This window comes from Aedes aegypti, chromosome 1 (assembly GCF_002204515.2).
Source record: "Aedes aegypti strain LVP_AGWG chromosome 1, AaegL5.0 Primary Assembly, whole genome shotgun sequence".
Classification (NCBI taxonomy): domain Eukaryota; kingdom Metazoa; phylum Arthropoda; class Insecta; order Diptera; family Culicidae; genus Aedes; species Aedes aegypti.
In genome coordinates, this window is record NC_035107.1 from 84,068,438 (window position 1) to 84,090,938 (window position 22,501).

At 39.9% G+C, this 22,501-nt stretch overlaps 1 protein-coding gene across 1 annotated transcript; it reads left to right on the forward strand.

Moving 5' to 3' along the window:
- Positions 1 to 5,966: 5,966 nt before the first annotated feature.
- LOC5579401 lies at positions 5,967 to 20,672 on the forward strand. The gene is made up of 5 exons (XM_021838544.1): positions 5,967 to 6,446; positions 18,577 to 19,146; positions 19,204 to 19,269; positions 20,329 to 20,403; positions 20,529 to 20,672. The coding sequence occupies exons 1-5, from the start codon at positions 5,967 to 5,969 to the stop codon at positions 20,670 to 20,672; spliced, it is 1,335 nt and encodes a 444-aa protein (XP_021694236.1).
- The last annotated feature ends 1,829 nt before the right edge of the window (positions 20,673 to 22,501 follow it).

Below are 22,501 nucleotides of genomic sequence, written 5' to 3' on the forward strand. Positions count from 1 at the left end.
TCGCAATGCAACTGAAGAGCCCAAATACTGATTTCAGAGGTATAAATAAGGTAAGTTATCAAGATTCAAGTGCATGTGAATCAGTTTATAAGCAGCTTTTATGACAACAAGGTGTATTATATAAATCTTTTATCATAGCCGTCATAAATATGTGTCATTCAGCCACCACTAGCAGTTTAAATGAGGTATTATATCCTGCAATAAAGCTAGTTTTGTAGCCACAATCTTTCAACTTTATAGTTTGTCTCTAAAAGGTTTTGAAGACAACTAAAAGCTGACATACAAAATATAATCTTTTAGCAACGTTAAATGTCGCCTCTAGCTATCATAGCATTCACGTAACTGTCATAAAACATTAATAAATCCACACGAATGCCAAATTGCTGTGGAATTGTTACTTGGGAAGGAACCCAGATAGCCGTAGCGTTAAACGCACAGCTATTCAGCAAGACCAAGCTGAGGGTCGTGGGTTCGAATACCATCTTTTCGGGTTGGAAATTTTCTCGACTTTTTTTTTATATTGGCCCACCACTATCCCCCACACCAAGAGACTCATTCTCGGAGCCCCCTCAAAAACCGACATCTCTTCTCGACATTGCGTCAAGCAGCGATTCAAAAATTGAGTGTTTGCGGATGCCCCCAAAGGGGAGTCTTGTCACCACTTTTGTAGAATCTCGTAGCAGATACGCTATTGAGGCAACTCAATAATTGTGGTTTTCCAACTTATGGATTTGCCGACGACTATCTAGCTCTGATAGTTGGTATGTGCATAAGCACCCTATTCAACCTGATGCAAAGTGCTATTCAGGTAGTTGAGAGTTGGTGTCGCCAATATGGCCTTCGGTTAACCCGAATAAAACATCTATTGTTCTTTTTACGGAAAGACGAAACCGCGATGGAATTCGACCTTTACGTCTTTTTGGCACTGAGATTAATGTGACTGATCAAGTAAAGTATGTCGGAGTCATTCTAGATTCCAAACTTTTATGGACAGCTCACATTGATTTCAGAGTCAAAAAATCTTGCATGGCCTTCGGTCAATGCCGGCGAACCTTTGGTAAAACTTGGGGCCTCAAACCCAAATATATCAAATGGATTTACACAACAGTTGTTCGACCAATATTGGCATATGGATGTCTTGTGTGGTGGCAAGGGCGAAGTGAGAACAATCCAATCAAAATTGGGCCATCTCCAAAGGATGTGCTTGATGGCGATGTCTGGTGCGTTCTCTACAACTCCCACAGCAGCGTTTGAGGCCATTTTCGACGTTGCGCCACTACACATATATCTTAAACAAGAAGCACTTTCTTGTTCTTAACGTTTATGGGTACTGGATCTACTGGAGGAAAATTCAGTGAATCGTAGATTTACGCACACTTCGTTGTTTCCACTTTTGGTGAATTGGGACAAAATTGTCGTTGCTCCAAGTGATCTCACAATTGCTTGTCACTTTCCTTACAGGACATTTACCACTCAATTCCCTTCACGGGAAGAGTGGACGTCTGGCTATTTGGAAAGAATTATATCAAACGTATATTATGTTACACTGATGGCTCCCTTCTTGAAGGTAGAGCTGGTGCAGGAGTATATTCTCGTGAGCTAAGGCTGAATCAGTTTTACTCACTTGGTAGAAACTGCACCGTTTTTCAGGCGGAAATATTTGCCCTTATGTGTGGAGTGCAATCAGCACTTCAACAGCGCGTAATGGGTAAAGTCATATACTTCTGTTCAGATAGTCAAGCTGCTATAAAAGCTCTCGCTTCGGCCAACTCAAGGTCGAAGCTTGTTATCGCATGTCGAACTCAAATTGAGGAACTGAATTCAGTCAGCTCTGTGAACCTTGTATGGGTACCTGGCCATTCTTCCATCGCTGGAAATGAATTGGCTGATGAGCTAGCTCGCGATGGAGCATCGCATGACTTCATTGGCCCTGAGCCGGCTATTTCAATTTCGAAGTGCTGGGTGCTTCAGATAAACTCTTGGGCGGCAACTCAGCACAAGCAACATTGGAATAGTTTGGAGTCATGTCGTCAAACAAAATTATACATTACTGAGCCATCTCCAAGGGTGGCGAAGTATTTAACAAATCTGTCAAAGCAGAATTGCAGTCTCTTGGTCAGTGCGTTGACAGGCCACTACCGACTCAACTATCACAAGGCAAATTTACAGCGTGCTGACTTATTTGTGTGTGATAGTTGTGACTCCGATTATGAAACTTCGTATCACCTGATATGTAACTGTCCAGTTTTTGCGCAAATGCGATTCCAATAACTTGGTAAACACTTATTAAGTGAAACTGAATTCAGAAGCCTGAATCTTCCGGACATTCTGTTATTCTTAACCCGCTGTGGTAATGAGATATAGGCTCTCTTTACGCTCATGGGTTTTGCAGTGCCCTTTTTAGGGCGCTGTTCGAACCCATTGTGGTATGGAGCTACATGCTCTCATTTCGCTTATGCGATCTTCCCTCTTCAAGGGACCCCACTCCTATTTCCTCCCATCTTTCCCTTTCCTTTCCACTCCCATCGGGTAGATGATGAAATAGGCTCAAATATGGCGATGGCACAAATCTCCCAACTGGTGGGGAGCGTGCCTTTGGAGCCGGCCTTCTGATACCTGATACCTGATACTATGGCCCTCCGAACACTTAGGGGGAAAGGTCCTCCGGAAATCTAGGGGGTTGGAGTCAGGCCCTGCAAGCCAACCGTAAAAACACATCAGCACAGGAACGTCAACGAGAGAATACGGACCGGAACAATCTCTCTCGTTATACGGACCGGAACAATCGGCAAAGAATGGGGACGGACCTGGTGTAGTGGTTAGAACACACGCCTCTCGCGCCGAGGACCTGGGATCGAATCCCATCCCCGAGATAGTCACTAAAAAATTCAGTGACGACTTCCTTCGGAAGGGAAGTAAAGCCGTTGGTCCCGAGATGAACTAGCCCCGGGCTAAAAATCTCGTTAATAGAGATAAAATAAAAACAAAAAAAATCGGCAAAGACCACGACGACGTAGATTTTGCCGCATCCAAGATCATGGCCATTCGCAGCACCTACTTCCAGCATAGCCTCCCGTATCGATACACCTGGAGATCACCATTGTAGACGGAATCACAAATCGACCACGTTTTGATCGATGGACGGCACTTCTCCGATATTACCGACGTCAGAACCTATCGTGGTTCTAACATCGACTCTGATCACTATCTAGTGATGGTGAAACTGCGCCAAAAACTATCCGTCATCAACAACGTACGGTATCGACGCCCGCCTCGGTATAACCTAGACTGGCCCAACCGAACGTCGCTGTCGCATACGCGTAGCATCTCGAGGTAGCGTTGCCGGAAGAGGGCGAGCTTGACGAAGCCCCTCTGGAGGACTGCTGGAGCAACATAAAAGCAGCCATCAACAACGCAGCCGAGAGCATCGTCGGGTACGTGGAAAGGAGGACATATAACGATTGGTTCGACGATGAATGCAGGCAGGTTTTGGAGGAGAAGAATGTAGCGCGATGCTGCAGCAAGGAACGCGACAAAACGTGGAGCGATATAAAAGAACGAAACGCAGCAAACCCACCTATTCCGTTACAAAACAGCGTCGCCTGGAAGAAGTGGAATGTGAAGAAATGGAACAGCTGCATCGTTCACAAGAAATGCGAAAGTTCTACGAGATGCTAAACGCATCCCGAAAAGGCTTCGTGCCGCGAGCCGAAATGTGTAGGGATAAGGACGGAAGCATCTTGACGGACAGACGTGAGGTGATTGAAAGGTGGAAGCAGCACTACGATGAACACCTGAATGGCACGGAGAACACAGGCGCCGAGGGTCACGACAGTGGAGGAAGTGACTACGTCATTACTGCGGATGAAAGAAACCAACCTGCCCTTACATTGAGGGAAGTTAAGGATGCCATCAACCAGCTTAAGAATAACAAGGCCGCTGGTATTGGAGCTGAACTCATCAAAAGGGGCCCGGAGAGGTTGGCCGCCTGTCTGCACCGGCTGATTGTCAGAATTTGGGAAACGGAACAGCTGCCGGAGGAGTGGAAGCAAGGGGTCATAAGGCCCATCTACAAGAAGAGCGACAAACTGGAATGTGAAAACTATCGTGCGATCACTATGCAGAATGCCGTCTACAAAGTGCTATCCCAGATTATCTTCCGTCGTCTATCACCAATAACAAATGAGTTTGTGGGAAGTTATCAATCTGGTTTCATCAACGGCCGCTCGACAACGGACCAAATCTTCACTGTACGGCAAATCCCAACAACGGCAGAAATGCCGTGAATACCAAGTCCGAACGCATCACCTGTTCATCGATTTTAAAGCGACCGCGAAGAGCTATGGAAAATCATGGACGAGTACAGATTTCCCGGGAAGCTCGGATCCTTGATAAAGGCTGATAACAACGTTGGTCGTGAAATACAAAGACGCATCATCAGTGGAAGTCGCGCCTACTATGGGCTCCAGAAGAAGCTGCGGTCGAGAAAGATTCACCCCCGCATCAAATGTACCATGTACAAAACGCTTATTAGACCGGTGGTCCTCTATGGACATGAAGCATGGACCATGTTGGAAGAGGACCTGCAAGCACTTGGAGTCTTCGAACGAAGGGTGCTTAGGACGATCTTTGGCGGAGTGCTAGAGAACGGTGTGTGGCGGAGGAGAATGAACCACGAGCTCGCTAGGCTCTACGGCGAACCCAGTATCCAGAAGGTTGCGAAAGCCGGAAGGGTGCACTGGGCAGGACATGTTGCAAGACTACCGGACAAGAATCCTGCAAAGATGGTGTTCGCGTCGAATCCGATTGGCACAATAAGGCGGGGAGCACAGAGAGCGAGGTGGCTTGATCAGGTGCAACAAGATCTGGAGAGCGTGGGCCAAAATCGAAGTTGGAGAGACACAGCCATGGACCGAGAAAATTGGCGTAACATCGTTAACGGGGGTTTTATCAAATAAATCAAATAAATCAAATAAATAATGATCCAGGCTTCGGCTGAGCGGAGTTCACCTTTGGTTAGAGGGCCACGGCTAGTGGGCTTTCGTTGGAATTTAAGGCGACAGTTTGAGACGAAGCGTAGTACTCGTGCCATGACACACTGTAAACGATTCCAGTTGGAGAAATTGTGTACTTTAATGACCGGCTCCGGTGGCGTATAATGGGCAAGTAATCTTGTCAGTAGCTCGGTGTTCGTCGACTCATTACAAAAAGGAAAGACCGGACAGCTTTCAGGATGCTCCCACAGAAAATTTGGGCAATGGAACCACCTACCCCCGGTGGACAGATCGTGTAGCCCATCCCACTTAGTAGCATCGTCGGCAACGTTGAGCTTGCTTGGTACGTATCGCCAGTCGTGAAGATCAGTAGTCTCTAGGATTTCGGCAACACGGATACCAACAAATTGACTGTATCGTCTGTGGTCGGAGTTGATCCAGCATAAAACGTCCTGAAAATCCGTCTAATTGAACCTTTGGGTAATTCTGATGACCAGCGTATCTAGCACGGTCCGTAACAGCCGTGCTCCAATAACTGCCGCTTGTATCTTGTATGATGGTACAAATTTTCCAATTTGTGGGGAAAGTGCATCTGTTTGGAATCTTTCTTCTGATACCTGATACACCAACAAACAATTTCTCTGAAGAAAGAATTACGGTTTTTGAGGATCTAGGGCATACAAGTGTTGAGGAGGGCGAGAAAAATACTAACGAACCGAGAAAACTTGTTTTATTTAAGTGCTGTTGGCCTCCTTCGAACCACTGTGTTATGCTGTCCGGGTCGTCTCCATTCATGTAGGGGTGATCATTCATGTCATTTACTCACTAAATGTGATGCCATCTACTGTCTATCGTATGATTAGGGATTGCTTCATATCCTTCTTTTCCGATAGAGTTTCCCTATAAATTCTAAACAATTGTCAACCACACTGCCAGTCGTTAACAACCTCTAACCTCTCCAATCGCGTTGCGATGAAGTTCTTGTGGTTAATCGTTCTATTCGTTATCGGTGCATTCTCCGTCGAAGCTATACCGTCTCCTCAAGTGATGATCACTCAGATTCCGTCCCCGAATCGAGTGACCCCGGTGCCAACGTTTCGAAAGCCGGAAAATTCGTCCACCCCATCATCCCCAACCCCGTCCTCATCTAAGTCCCCCTCAGCGGTCAAAACGATGGAGCAAGACCTGAAACGGGTGGCCATGCTGGGGATTCTGTTCGGAGCGGTCCAAGGCGAAGCCGAAATGGAAAGGAAACTGAACCGGCAGCTGCAGGACCTCAGTCGGACCTTCGCGGTGATGAAATTCGACGCCAAGACACGCAAGGTGGCCGCCCTCGAGCGCACCATGGAACGGGACCAGGTGGCCCTCGGCATTCTGAACGGAGCGCTGGATTTGGCCACCAAAACGATGACCTACGAGCAGTACAGGCGTGAAATGAGAAAACTGTCCGAGGTATGTTGCACAGCCAAAAAATAATTAATATCGGTCGACATAATTTTAGCGGCTGACATTTGTTTAGCCGAGTTCCAATTTGTTTGTCTAAGGCTGCGTTTCTTACTCGCTAGACCAGGGTTCAAATCCCGATGAAACTCTCAAATCTCTTTTGTTAACTTCTCAAATTGGTTCGCAATCGATAGCTAGCACCATTTTTAGCAGTTATTTTACACTATTTTTTTTCGATGGAGCTGATGTGCATGCAACGCGCCGTCACATTACAATTTATTTTTTGCTGTGTAGGGGGGACGCGTGTAAGGCAATTATGGGGAAAAGCCATGGTGATTCGATTGTGCGCGCGGATTTAAATTGGTTTATGAGCGATTAATTAGGCAGACAGTCCCGCAGTGGTCGTGTGTATAAACATATGAAAAGCGAACAGTTAGTGGATTAGTGGGGCTGTTGAGCTCGGAATTGATTTTGGCGTGCAACAATGCAGGCGTGTGGCAGAAAATGAAAATTTTCGGTGGAATATTGACAGACCTATTTGGAAGGGAAGTTTATTTTCGAAGGCTGCGGGTGATGTAAGCGTAAGCTTTCCGGAACGACGGCTTAAAGTGTTTGAAATTAAATGCGTAATTGTCACATGCACTTTGATTCGATTGGAAAGTTTATGTCTTAAATTTTATAGTCACCGGCGTACATTCAATTCAGGTCGGCTAAACTTGAGCAATGGGGCCTTCCTTAGTCTAGTGGTTAGAGTCCGCGGCTACAAAGCAAATCCATGCTGAAGGTGTCTGGGCTCGATTCCCGGTCGGTTAAGGATCTTTTCGAAATGGAAATTTCCTTGACTACCCTGGGCATTGAGTATCATCGTGCATCCATACGATATACGAATGCAAAAATGGCAACTTTGGCAAATAAAACTCTCAGTTAATAACTGTGGAAGTACTTATAAGAACACTAAGCTTAGAAGCAGGCTCTGTCCCAGTGAGGACGTAATTCCAAGAAGAAGAAGATGAAAAAGAACGACAAACTTGAACAAACCGTCCTGGTCAAATATTTAAAAGATATTTCCTCCAGGGTCCTTTGTAAAAAACGTGTTTTAAAACAAGTATCTTTAAAACCTATATTAAATAACATCTCTTTCCTTTATCTTGGTGCTAAAAGAATGATCTTTATATAAATTTGTAAAATTAACTAAAAAAATATTAATGTTTGAGAATATGTTTTCGATATCACTGAAAAATATAAAACTATCCTAGAACGTTCGATTGAACATTTTCGTTCAAATACCACATGATAGGGGATGTATAAAGCTTCAAGTTGATGGTTGTTTAAGACAAACTTTTTTTAAATATTGTTCTGTTTCATAAACACAATAGTTCCAAATACATTTTCAGTCACTCATGGCTGCAGTAAATGGATTTATTATGCTTTTGATTTGGAGATATTCCATACTATAGAAAGGGGTTGCAATGAATCAGAAATCCTTAACATAAGCAGCAAAAAGTCATACCTAGGAGAACTAAATATTTCTCCCAGGTAGCAACTAGCAACACCTGAAATAGTAGTTAACGGAACAAGTTGCAGAATGATGATTTTAACAGCACGAATCGTAGATTTATCCTACGAGGCTTGCCGAGTTTTTCCCCATGTTTGTTCGAAAAAATCATATTTTGATGATGAAAATATATGATTTTTTCGAACAAAAATGGTCATATCTCATGAACGAATAAATAGAATCACTTTTTTTTCACCAGAATGCGCGTTTCAACTAGTTCTAAAACTTTGCAGTAGTTTTGATAGAATTTAAAATAAAAAAGTTTTAAACAAAATATCAATTTTTCATGGACCACCCTACCCTGCATCATTGAAAATGCCATAGCACATTAGGGCTACATTAGACTTACAAAGTTGGCGTCTTCCGAAAAGTTGTTCAAAATTAAACAAACAACCACTTCCTAAAATACTTCAAATCGCTAACTTTAACCACGATTCATAATTAAAAACAAGTATTTATCGAGCAACGGACTCATGTTCCGTAACTGGTCGTTTGAGAACGTCGCAACCCATTGGAAGCCTACACAATAGAAACCTCAGCCAGTACAGTTGCCGGCTAGTGTTGTTTGCTATTTCATTACCTAAAAAATAATGCGCTCTCGGGCTAGGCATTGAATATAAATAGAAAGCGTTGTGTTTGGATGGGCATCTAATTCTTCGAAAGAGGTGCACTTTGCGAAAAAGGACCACGTGATTATTGAGCTGAAATCGATTTCAGGTTAACTTCTGCGTTCATGAGTCCTCTCATGGCGTAGTGGTAACGCGCCCCAACTAGAGATCGGGGAGTTGTGAGTTCGATTCTCACTGAGAAGACGTGTAACTTTTTCGCAAATCTTCACATCAATTTGTCCATCTAATCCAATTGCAAATTATATGCAATGTTTAGCTTTTCGGTAGTTGTTACATTTTATCGTTTCTCTCATATACATTCCAAGCTCGTTCACACTCCCGAGAATGCATGTATTTTATAAAAGGAAATGTCAGAAGTCACAATATAATTCTCGTTTATTTTTTATGAAAATATTGCATAAAGTACAAATTGTATGTTATGGATGTTTTATTTTGCTTTTAAGAAGAAAAAGATGCAGAGTATCTTCCAAGGAATAGATGGAAAACTGCTTCCACGAAGAAGGTGGAAAGCTGCTTTCACGCAGAATCTGGAAAGATGCCTCCACGAAAAAATTGGAAATATGCTTGCACGAAGAAACTGGAAAATTACTTCCAAGACGAACCTGGAAAGCTGCTTCAAAAAATAAGCAGGAAAGCTACATCCACAAGGAAGCTAGAAAGCTACTTCCAAGAAGAATCTGGAAAGCCACTTCCGAAAATAAACTGGAGAGCTACTTCCTGAAAGAAGCTGGAAAGTTATTTCCAATAAGAAGCTGGAAACCTTGTTCCAAAAAGAAGAAGGCAAAAGGAACAAGAAAGTTATTCTTAAAAGAAACGGGAAAGTTTAATTCAAGAAGAAGTTGGAAAGCTACATCCAATAATAATTTGGAAAGCTACTGTCAAGAAGAAGCTGGGAAGCTACTTCCAAGACGAAGCTGGAAAGCTGTTTCCAAGAAGAATCAGGAAAGCTACTTCCAAGAAGAAGCTGGAAAGCTGCTTCCAAGCAGAAGTTGAAAAGCTGCTTCCAAGAAGAAGCTGGAAAGCTGCCTATAAGAGGAAGCTGAAAAGCAACTTCAAAGCAGGAAAGCAACTTCCATGTAAAAGCTTGGAAAGCTTGGAAAGTTTGGAAAGCTACTTCCAAGAAGATGCTGGAAATCTGCTTCCAAAACGAATCTGGAAAGCATTTTCTAAGAAGAAGCTGGAAAGCAACTCCCAAGAAGAAGCTGAAAAACTACTTCCAAGAAGAAGATGAGAAGCTTCTTTCAAGGAGAATCTGGAAAGCTACTTCCAACAGGTAGCCGGAAAGCTACTTACAAACAAAATCTGAAAAGCTACTTCCAAGAAGAAGCTTGGAAAGCAACTTCCAAGAAAAAGCATGTAAAGCTACTTCCAAGAAAAATCTGGAAAGCCACTTCCACAAAGCAGGAAATTATCTTCCAAGATGAAACTGGAAAGCTGCTTTCAAGAAGAAGCAAGAAATCTCCTTGAAAATGCTGGAAAGCCAGTTCCAAAATAAGCTGAAAAGCTTCTCCAAGAAGAAGCTGGAAACTTTCTTGCAAGAAAAATCTTACAAGCATTTTCCAAGAAGAAGCAGAAAAGGTTGTTCTTTAAAAAAAAACAACAAAATGGTTATTCCAAGCGGAAGCTGGAAAGCTGCTTCCAAGAAAAAATTCCTTCCACGATAAAGCTGGAAAGCTACTTCCAAAAAGAAGCTTGAAAACATCTTGAAAGAACAATTTTGAAAACTTCTTCCAAGTAGAATCTTGAAAACGCCTCCCACTGAAAAGTTAGTGCCTGGATTATCAGGAAATTTTCTTCTCAGAATTAACTAGAAAATTTCTTCTGAGAATTAACTGGCAAGTTTCTTTCCAGAAATAGCTGAAAAGTTTACTCTCCGAAGTAAAAAGTGAAAAATCTCTTCTCGAACGAAGCAGGAAGGTTTTTTCCAAGAAGAAGTTGGAAGGCTTTTTCCAAGAATAGACAGGAATGCTTGTACTAAGAAAAACCTGGAATGCTTCTTCCAAAAAGCAGCTGAATTGCTTCTTCCAAAAAGAAGCTGGAATGCTTCTTCAAAGAAGAAACTGAAATGCCTTTTTTTTTAAAGAAACTGAAATGCATTATCCAAGAAGAAGTTGAAACACTTCTTTCAAGCAGAAACTTGGAAGAAGGAAAATTGCTTCCAAGAAGAAGCTGGAATACTTTTCCAAGAATTAACTGAAAAATTTCTTTCATGAATTAGGTGGAATGATTCTTCCAAGATTGAGCTGGAGTGATTTTTACCTTCTATAAAAAAAGCTACTTCCTTGAATAAAATGCAAAGAAGCTATAAAGCTTCTTCTCAGAAGACTTTGGCAACTTCTGTCCAAAAGAAAGCTGGAATACTTTTGAGCAGAAAAAAAGCTTCAATACTTCTCCCAAGAAGCAACTGAAAAGCATCTTCCAAGAAAATGCAAGTTAGCATTTTCCAAGAATAAGCTAGAAAGCTTGATGAAAGATGTAGCAAGAAAGGGTTTTCCTAGAAAAAGCTGGAAATGAGATGATAGATTTTTTGTTTCTAGAACAAGAAATTTTGGAATTTTGAATAATTTTGGAAGAGATTTTCTCAAAAAGAAGCTAAGATTTCTGTTTTTTTTTAGATTTTCTTCAAAAGCAAAAAAAGTAGTAAAGTTTCTCTCCATACCTAATCCCACTAGCCCAATAGCCATTCCATGACAACTGTGGAGATGCACAAGATTCTTCGGTTTCTAGTAATAATGGTTGTGTAACTAACGTTACTTCCCTTCCCCGATGACCGTAAGGACGTGGCCGGCGCCGTTATTGACTTTTAAATTTCGAGTTCTTGATTTAAGCACATCAACCCTCAAAAGCCAGGGACGAGACTTGCATGCTTCAAATGACTCTTTCTTAGAAACTAGTCAACCGAATAACGAACTTTTTGATGCTACTTCAAGGGAAAGAGTGTGGCTAAAATATGGTATGCCCGGAATGGTTCCTTGATGGTTTTCCATCCAGTAGCCCTGCAATAGGTTCTGAAAGTCCTGGAAACTTTGCAAGGGATGGACGATTCTCCTATAACTCTACAAGCCTATTATGTGACACATATATCTTGTTTTTGATTTTCCGGATAATTGAAATTGGTCAAACATAACTTCAGATTGATTCTAAAAGTCTAGAGGGGCACACAATTGATCCAGGATACCCAGGAATTGGTCGTTGAGAGGACAGTACCCATTTTTGGAATAATTCTGAAACCTTCCTTGTGACACACCAAACATAATTGGGTCCGTAAATTTTTAATGAAAGCTTGCTTTTATTCAATAACACGAAAGAACATGTTACTGCAACTACTTTTGCAATTTTTCCCGCTCAAATAGCTGCTATATCATGTTTAAACTTTAATTTAAAAATGAGGTCCATATATGAACCTTGGCACTTGAGATCATGTTTGACGTTCGCTTAGTCGACAAAAACACCACAGGGGTTTTAGTTTTAACACTGGAGTTGTTCCTATCTGTCATTTCGGAAGAGACACGGAAAATAAAATACACCCAAAATTTGAGTTTAAGCCAATGGGTGTGACAAAATCTAAAAAAAAACATAAAAAATGGTTTTTGGACTCAAACCAACGGAAAACATTAGAAAATTGAGTAAACATGTGTTATTAACCTAAACCTGAGCGTTTGACACTAAAATTGGGACATGGCTTTAGGACCCTATTGCAAAACATGCTCAATTGTAAGCACTTCAACGACTTTTGGTGACATTGGCCACCTACTGATATATTCCGGGGTTGTGGTGCCCCCAGGCAAGTAGCCACTTTTCTGTTTTATTTTGAAACCTTCCTTGCGACACACAAAAAAATCATGGTTTTGCAATATAAGTTCAATAGTAGTGCCCTCAGGGAAGTGCCAACTTTCGAAATGATTCTGAAACCTCATTTGTAATGGGAGGTGGGACATTTCGCATAAAGACGTTTCGCATAAGGACGTTTGGCATAATGAGAATAATATGCCTTCTTTAAAATGCTACCTCTTCCTGTATGAAACTGTTTTATTCGAAACGTCCATTATACCAAACTCCTTATGAGAAACGTCTTTATGCAAAATTTGTCACCCCCATTTGTAATACACACTGAAAATAATCCACACGTTTTATTCATATTATGTACAACGAGAATCTGTCGTGTCGATTGGCAAGGTGAAATAACTTGTAAAATCTATAATTATTTTGAGGATCGATTTTGCTTCGATAGCAAAGACTTTTTCACATGATTTGAACGTGTTTTACAATGACGATATCCATCACTAGTGGAACTAGTTGACCCATCATGACAAGGACTCACATTTGCTAAACTCGCGTGACATGTTGCATCATGTTATTTTTGATGAAACCGGGCGCCCGTAATGGGTGCCTAGAGGCAGAAAATCACGCAATCGCTAACAAATCCTACAGCAACATTTTCGATCGTTAGTAAATTGACGTGTTTCACATTTGAATTTGGATTATTGATAGCGACTGATTTTACACCAGATAATATCAGAAGAAGAAATATCGATGACTTCTGGCGATATATTTTCCGGAGAAGTGGTGGCTTCAAGAAACAAGCCACTTTAGAATTGCTTCGGCAGCCATTACAATAATCTGGTGCTTTCACGGAAAAGTCTTTCGTAATTTTTCCGAACTTGTTTTAGATTTTTTTTTTTTTGAAAGTGGCCACTTCCCTGAGGGCATTACATACCCCACGGCGTGTATATGGGAAAGGTTTATCACAAAAAAATAGGCATCGCTAAATCTTTCACCATTCGAAAATATAGGTTTTTAGCTTTCATTTGACGGGTTCCCCAAAAAAATCCACCGAGGGATCCCGAACATTTTTTTTATTTAAAATTTTTGTTCTTTAGAGTACCGTAAAACGGGGTAACTTTGATAGTTTTTTCGAAGAAAACTTGAATATTTATGCATGCTGTTTCAAAGAATAATAATTTATATTTTTAAAACAAGTACTGGCATCCTAGCTATCGATTGCAGTTGATAGATTTCCAAAAGATTTATTATGAATGGATATATAATTTTTCATATAATCGAAAGTTGGTTTTCTGTTTTGGGGTAACTTTGATAATGGAGTATGAATCGAACAAAATTGAATGAATAACGAACATTTGTAGGGCATTGCATACCTCTAGGCGTTTAACGTTATATGGAAATTTCTGACTTAGATTACAAAAATGGTCCCAGTTTGTGAAAATGCTATTCGCTAAGAGATTTGAGACCGTATTCAAGTTCTATGATAACTAGGCTGTCAAAGATAAGTGGCCAACTATTCAAAACTACATCAAAAAGTGATCGTAGAACAGATTGTTTGTAAGCGTTTCGAAAATGCTAAAATTGTGTCAATTTTTATTATTCGTATAAAAAGCCTCAAATGCACTTGATTCCAATGAAAACAGCTTTGACATGAAGTTTCATACTAATACTCTTTACTTTTGCATTTGTTTTGCTTAACTGATTTACAGAAACTTCGTTATTTCGTTTAATATGTTGTGGGTCTCGCACTATCAAAGTTACCCGCATTATCAAAGTTACCCCGTTTTACGGTACATTATTTTTAAATGTAATCATTGCAAAAGACAGCTTCGTTGGATAAAAGTTTTATTTCCATATAAAAGTTCATAAAATAATTATATATACATATCTATTGAGTTTCATTTTGTAAAAAATAAAACTGTCCTATGTGATTTTGAGGATTTATTGAGCTATAGGACACTTATTCGATTAGATATGTTGTTGGTTCGACTGTTCACTTATTCATACTGTGGAAGTATATCTAACCGAGCACTGTTTCTTTTCATGGTTAGAATACATTAAATTTATTCTTCTTCTGTCTGGCATTACATCTCTGCTGGGACATAGCCTGCTTCCCAGCTTAGAGTTCGTAAAGTACTTAGTTATTGATTGAGAATTTTCTTTGACAATCAACCGTTAAAGATTAAAAGTAGAATGAATCATCATTACAACGGCCTACGAAAGTAAATGGAATATGTTACCCAAGCCTTAGCAAAAAGCTGAAACAATCATCATTAAGAATATTATCCAGGCACCCGGAGTAAGTGACACTACACAGACTTTTTTAATAGTATTGAAGTTATTTTGATGTTTTTAGCTTGAAATTTCAAAATTTATTAAGAATAAAGTGGAAGATATTTCCTGTTTAATCAAATCATAAAAATAACGAAAGTGGTTTTCTGACAAGCAGAACAACAATAATACAATTTTCACAATTACTGCAGTAATTAAAACACGTAAGTAGCTAACAAACAAGAAAGTTTCACCATTTTATACACCTTTGAGATTGATATCATATTCATATATGTTTTCAACGTGAAATATGGTTAATTATGTGATTATTGGCAACGGTAAGTATTATGAGGAAGAATAAAAAGTTAAATTTCATGTGCCCGCTTGCCCCGTAGAGTTGAGTAACTGCAATTTACAGTAGATTTTTATGACTTTATTCTAAGGGTTTCAATATCTCGAAAAGATACCTTCCCATTCGTGCGGACATCAGCGAATACAGGGTGCAACTTTTGCAATTTTTTTGAATATTTCATGAAAGCAACATCAATCAAGTGGCTGCATTTATTGGTCGTAGCTAAATGAGTTCCATGCAGCATGCATTTTACATTACCTTTTGGAGCTTTTTGGGGGGTTTTGCGATGATAGTGACTCAAGAGTCTGCCTTGAGCTCTGCCTCTGTTTTTACAGTAGCTCCATAAACTTAAGTCAGGAGGAGTCAAATTAGGATCTCCAAATTCAAATCATGTGTCCCTTTTTTTGTCAGATGTCCATGGAATTTCCGTTGCAGAGACATAATGAACAAACTTCCAATGATATCGAATTTATCGACTGTTTCGTACTGTTTAAAAAAAAATTGACTCAATGATTCCTTTGGTCTGGTCCAAACTGTTGGTACTTACTTGGTCATGGAATGGAGTTTCTTGAATCTTGAATAGATTTTCTGTTCCTCAAATGTGGCATTTTAGCTTATATATGAAGCCAGATTGTGCCTGTTGACCACGATATTTTCAAGGATATAACAGTTGAGTTGACACAACTGCAAGACTATTTTCAATTCAAGGAGTCACTATTTTGGCATGTTGTTTTTTTATATCATATTATTTGTGGAAAATATGACAATAGTAACCCAGCAGCAAGTGATATTGATTTGTAAAAATGGTTCAAAAGAGCTCTATTTCGTATCAATCGTTTGGCAGCGTCCATTTATTACGTAACGCTAAAATCGGAGATTTTTTACCACTTCACCCCATCCCCTTCCATAACGATTTTTGTATGGAAAAATTAAACGCTATTCCCCCCTCTCCCTAGAGCGTTACGTAGTTTGTGGAATTTTCAGGATGGTTGATTAGATCTCATCGGTCGAGTATATTTTTCTTACACACAATATAAAAAAAAACAATTATGATAAGCGAATCAAACATTCAGTTAATGAGTAACCAAAGAACTCTTATTTGAGAACCTGGCTTTGTCTCAATAGGGGAAAGAAGGAAAAGAAAACTAATCTTTTCTAAATATGAACAGAAACAGTTATACACTAGAATCAAATACACACTTAAATCCGAATGCCGATCTCAGCTGTGCAAATCTCGGTAAAAGTGACGTTTGGTAACGGCACCCAAAGGTGCTGTTCTAAGTATACTTGATGTTGGGCTGACATATCAGTTAAAATTAATTTGCTTACCGCTCAACTGTGCGGATCTTGGTAAAAGAATGAAAATTAGTTGAACTCAACTGAGTGTGTCCTCCATTGTACGAGTAAGTGTCGTATACCCAAGATCACATAGGACAGTTATGTCTATTACAATATGTAATCTTATATACATATCTATGTTATATCAACTTTCATTTGAAATTTCGGCTACCATCGAGCTTGAGAGAAAAAAAACTGTCTTTTACTATGATTATATTTGAAAATATTGGAACAAAAATTTAAAATAAAAAAAAATGATCGGGATCCCTCGGTGGATTTTTTCGGGGAACCCGTCAAATGAAAGCTAAAAACCTATATTTTCGAATGCTGAAAGATTTAGCGATGCCTATTTTTTTGTGATAATATTGTTCTACCAGACACGCCGTGACCCGGAATATGCCAGTATGTGTCCTATGTCGCCAGATGTCTTTGAAATTGCTTATTTTAAATTCGTTTAGCTAAATCATGAAATTTGATGTGTCGCAAGAAAAATTTCAGTATAATTCTAAAAGTGGCCACTTCCCTGCACTGAAAATAATCCGCACGCTCGATCCATATTCTTTTCAACGTGGATCTATCGTGTCAAATGGCAAGGTGTATGTAACGTGTATAACTTGTAATTCTGTTAAGGTTTGACTTTGGTTCGATAGCAAAGGCTTTTACATACAATTTCAACGTGTTTTACGATTGCGATATCCATCACTAATACAACTAGGTTGCCTAACATGACAAGGACTTACATTTGCCACCCACGCGTGACATGTTTATTAACATGTTATTTTTTAGGAAACCGTGCGCCAATAATGGGTGCCTGGTATACGGAAATAAAGAAATCGCTAATAAATTCTAAACCAAATTTATCGAAAATTTGTAAATTAACGTGTTTTACATTTGAATTTCGATTGCCGATAGCGACTGGTTTTACACCATCGTTTGATGTGTTTTACAATTAGTGAAAATTCACGTGTGAAACACATTGATCGAGTTTGTAGAATGTTTTCAGTGTGGAAATGCCGTCACTCTCTACCAGGGATTTTCGGGTATTCTGGACCAATTGTGTGCCCTCCAGACAGTTAGAATTATGTTGAATTATAGTTGAAATTATGCTTTATTGCACACCTACATCCGAAGTACTTTCTAAAAGTTCGTAATTCGGTTGACTAGTTTCTGAGAAAGAGTCATTCAAAACACGCAAGTCTCGTCCCGGGATTTTGAGGGTTAAGAATGATAAGTTAACCCATACTCGCCCAACTAATGTGAAAATGTTCAAATTGTTGCCATTTCGGAAACTCTTGATGGATCGCTTTTGGTTTGGAATCGTCTGGATGTCTAGTTTTTCAATCATCATTACAATTTTTTGAAATGTTCACCGGCTTGGAGTTATTCCGGTGGATTACTGGGTTAAGTCGCTTAAAAATGCTTAAAAATGACCCCTACTTACTTTCCAATCAGCTTTTACCCAACTTATTAGTATAAATCTGGCTCCTACTAAACTTGTTTCTATAGTTTAGACTACGAACGTCTTGTTAGAACTATATTATTTACTTAGACCTGATATGGCATCAAGTATATTTTAGGTTATTCATGGAACCTCCTTAGAACCGACTGAAGATACATCAATATCAGTTTTCTTCAAAACCGTAGAACTTTTGGTATTAAACTTTATCATTTGCCTGAGCTAACTCAGACATGGTTGTGAGAAATTATTTGAAGGCTATTGCCTCCTTAGATGACAAGTCCAGTGACTTAGTTATGAACCAGGTTTCTAACATATGGGAAAACATCAAGCTTAGGGATTATTGTCAAATAATTTTCTATTTCTTGATGGCCAATTCTCTTAGAATGATCTCGTTTTTTCAGGTAAAAGATGCTTTTTCAAAATGATGAATACTCAAATTTGACAGTTTAGAAGAAAAAAAATATTGGCCTATTTATAGTCGAAAAAATACCCTAATGTCTAATTTAGTTCTCTCATGACGGCCGTAGTTGAAACTTTAAAAGCAAATTGAAATGGAGTCTGATTCATATCAATTATTTAGGTGAAAGTTGATTGAAAAGGAAATCGGGGTCAATTTTACCTTTCCATTTTTTTTTGACGCTGTCGTTAACGCTGCGACTTCCACATTGCGATATAGACACGAAATCGTTTACCAAGAATTTCTCCGCCTCATTTCTGATACAAGATCCCTTCTATTTCTATCTCAATTCCAGCGCGAGAAGCAAACTGCTGGGGCGTCGCTTCCCCTATTGCGAAAAAATCCCGGCACTATAAACCCGAACCAGACAGACTACGACCTGAAACAGATCAAGCGGGAGGTTAACCGCCACATCAACCGTATGCGCCGCAGCCTTTCGACCAAAATCAAGGAAACTATCCAGTATCTGGAGAGTACCGACGCTCTAGCCACAATGGATCAAGTGGATACAGCGGCGGTGAAAGCCAAGATAACCATGGGCGGAACGAATCGAATGCCGGATTACACCTTCTACGAGGCGGTTGTTCAGCGGGATCTGGAAAATCACATCGATGCACTGTTCCGGCGCAGACAGGACGATGACGATGAGGGGGAAGGCGGTGGCGATGGTGCCAAGGGAAAAGACAGCAAAGAAAATGGCATTTCGGTTTCCTTGGGAGGTGAAGATGAGTCGGAGTCAGAATCGGAAGAAGAAATGCCCGGAGGATTGGTGGGATTGATTGCTAATCTGAGTGGAGGAGACGAGGGATCGGATGTAGGGGCTTTGGTGGGAGCGCTGTCGGCTGCAATTACGAATATTTTCGGGGTAAGTGTTAGTGTTGGAGGGATAATTACAGGAAATTCTGATAACTTTCAATTGCAGCCTGATGGATTAGACGTGCCTGGGTTACTCGGAACGGGAGCTGGTCTTCTTGCTGGATTGCTTGGGGTAACGAAAATTATGAAATAGAGAACTTCATAATATACCGTTCTTATTTAAACAAATCGCCATCAAAACTATGAACGCCAGTTTTTATATGATGGTTCTTCAACTTTGGACAGATTTTGAAAAAAAAAAAAAAAAATCAAAACTAAATGTTGAGTTATGATCTATTAAAAGCTTAATCGACAAAAGGGTTTATTTTCAGTTCATTAACTTTGTTTTTCCATACCAATAATCATCTCTTATAAGGGGTCTTCCTTAGCCGAATGGTTTGAGTCCGCGCCTACAAAGCAAAGCCATACTGAAGGTGTCTGGGTTCGATTCCCGTTAGATCCAGGATCTTTTCGTAATGACTTGCTTTGATTCCCTGGGAATAGAGTATCATCGTACTTGCTACATGATATACGAATGCGAAAATGGCAACTTTGGCAAAGAAAGCTCTCAGTCAATTACTGTGGAAATGCTTTTTGAACACTTAGCTGAGAAGCAGGCTCGGTCTCAGTGAGAACGTAATGCCAAGAAGAAGAAGAAAAAGAAGAAGATTCATCTCTGATTCTGAATGATTCCAATCGCACATTTTATCTGGTAATAAGCTTACCATAATAGAAAGTTTGTTGCAGGCTCAAGCGCTATGAGCCATTATGGAACCGATTTCATTTTATAATTATATACAAACACTGCACAAATTACTTAGCTGGGCTACGATTTCGTTCCAATTAGCTAATCGTATTCAATAATTGGGACAACTAACAACATTCGCACTAAGTGACCAGTCCACCGAAATCTACCGTATTTTACACGCTTAAATAGATGAAGGAACTCGACATCAGGTGTGATAGAATTTTTATCCCTTCTATGAACCACTTACTGAATGAATTTAAAATGAGAATGTTGTTTGAAAAGGGCGTAATTCAAAGTTTTGATCAACAATTATTTTTTAAATCGGTCCAGAGGTATGAAATATGTATAAAAAATTGGCGTTTGATGCTTTGATGGCAAGGTTTTATAGTAACGGTAAATGAAGGCCCGTCAAGGGAATTGAATCTGATCATTTCACATTTTTAGGGAGACGAAAACTTTGGTAAAGTCCTTGGAGGCTACGTGGGAATTGCCATCGAAGGATTCTCCGGCGGAGGCGCTGTAAGAGTTCCCATCTTAGAACATTCTCCCTAGAAACAGATTACAATTAGTCATACAACGTTTCTTGGTTTTAGCGCAAATTCAGAACAAATAACAAAACATCAATCCACTTTCACCATTCGCAGGACAACAACGGCGCCTTCTTCGGCAACTTTCTGGGTTCGGTCATTGCGGCACTGAGTTCCGTGAGTAGTAAATCTCCGCCCCGGATTGCAATCCTATATGTATCTGTTAATGAGCCTACTCGTCACCTGAAATGGCCCAGTTAAAGTTTTTACGATTCCTACCCATATATCACCTTAAGTAAAATTGCGTCTAACAATAATTTGACATTTACGATGGACGCTAACCAGCTTCGGCTCGCTGCAGCTGAAGAATGGCGAAGCAACAGACAAACAGACGTAAACACTGATGAAATTTCCGTAAACCACTCCGCGAACTGTCATTTCATGTTTCCTACGTTTCATACTTCACAACCAGAGGCGCGCGAGTTGTTTTTCTTTGTGTATGACGTTTCACACTAGTGCCTTCTACAGGCTTTGTTGCACATAATCACATTTCGTGCAACATGGACTCCAGATTTTGATGGTTTTTTCAATGTAACGTCTGTTTGTCTGTGACTTACCTTTAAGTGGTCGCTACACTCTCTTCTTGTTGCCCAGCCCGGTAAAGCACCAGCACGTCTCATTCGAACGTCGCTGCAGCGCAGCGCCGCCGTGCCAACAGAATTAGACAAAGCAAAAACATCGAAAAGCACGTTGCATATAATTTATGATAAAATGATGAAACTATGTAATCGGGCCTGATGAGTTTTTGCCACGAGAGAGAGAGACGAGGACGTTGGGGCAATAGGGCAGTCAGTTGAAATTGGATATTGCTTTAAACGCACAGGGGTTGCGTATCCAGCTACTCTAGAGATGCACTTTTCCACTTCTAAGGTGACGGTTATTAGATGTGTGTTTTGCTTAGTGCAATAAGCTGGGCCGATCTGTCCTTGCTCGAATATTAGGGCAAACAATACTAACACGATTGCTTTTCTCTTATATATTTCAACATGTTCAACTTTAGGATCCTGATGATGAGAACTTGCCTCTAAGACCAAAGCTGTTCATTGACAACTTTTTCGCTGGGCTTCAGGAGGCCAAACGAAAGGGAGATCCAGATGCGGAAGGAGGATCACATCACAAGGTAAAACTCGTTGTATGAAGTTTTTGATCAATGTGAACTTAATTTATATCACATTTCTACAGTTATCGAGAAAAGACAATTCAAGAAAAACGTCCAAGCGACCCCAAAGTTTATTTACTAAATTTACGCAAAACGATCACACAAACCTTACTATCAATTTGAATGAAATGTTAAACATGGTAGGACATCCACTCTCCTTTTCCTTCCACAGTGAGCACAGTGGAGTCCGAAACATAACATAGTTAAGTTTGTTGGATTAGTAATGGGTCCATTCAACGATGCCTTGGGAACCACTAGATAGGAAAAAGTATGATGGTACAGTAGGTGGAGTTCTGATTGACCGGCAATAGGCAGCCGGATCCTATTCTTCGAATTTTTGATTCACTACAGCAGTGGGGCATTTTGAATGATTTCGAGCTTATATTTGGCCACAATATGCAGCATACTAAAGCGCTTCTTATTGCAAAGTTTCAGACAACATGGAAGTGCCCCTATCTCCTTTTAAATTCCTTCAGGAATCACACTTAAAATTCCGCAAAGGATTGATCAATGTATTTTTAGAAATTAATTCTACATATTTTTTTTCAGGAAATTTTACCAAATTTCATCTATTTTTTCTTGATATTTCATACTTACTTCCGGTTATTACTCATGGTAATTTTTCTGAGACTCTGGCTTAAACTACAAATGAATTTAATTGTGGATTCTTCCATCAATCTCTTTCCTGTGATATTACTGTAGGTATTATACATGCAATTCATTCAAGGACTTCATACAAGTTCTTTCAGATGTATCTCTATAAAACTTGTTGAATCTCTTTCGGAAACATTTAAAATAGTTAGTATTTCATATATGCTTTATGGTATTCGTTCCATAATTCCTCTAATAAAGCAGCAAACAAGTACGCCAA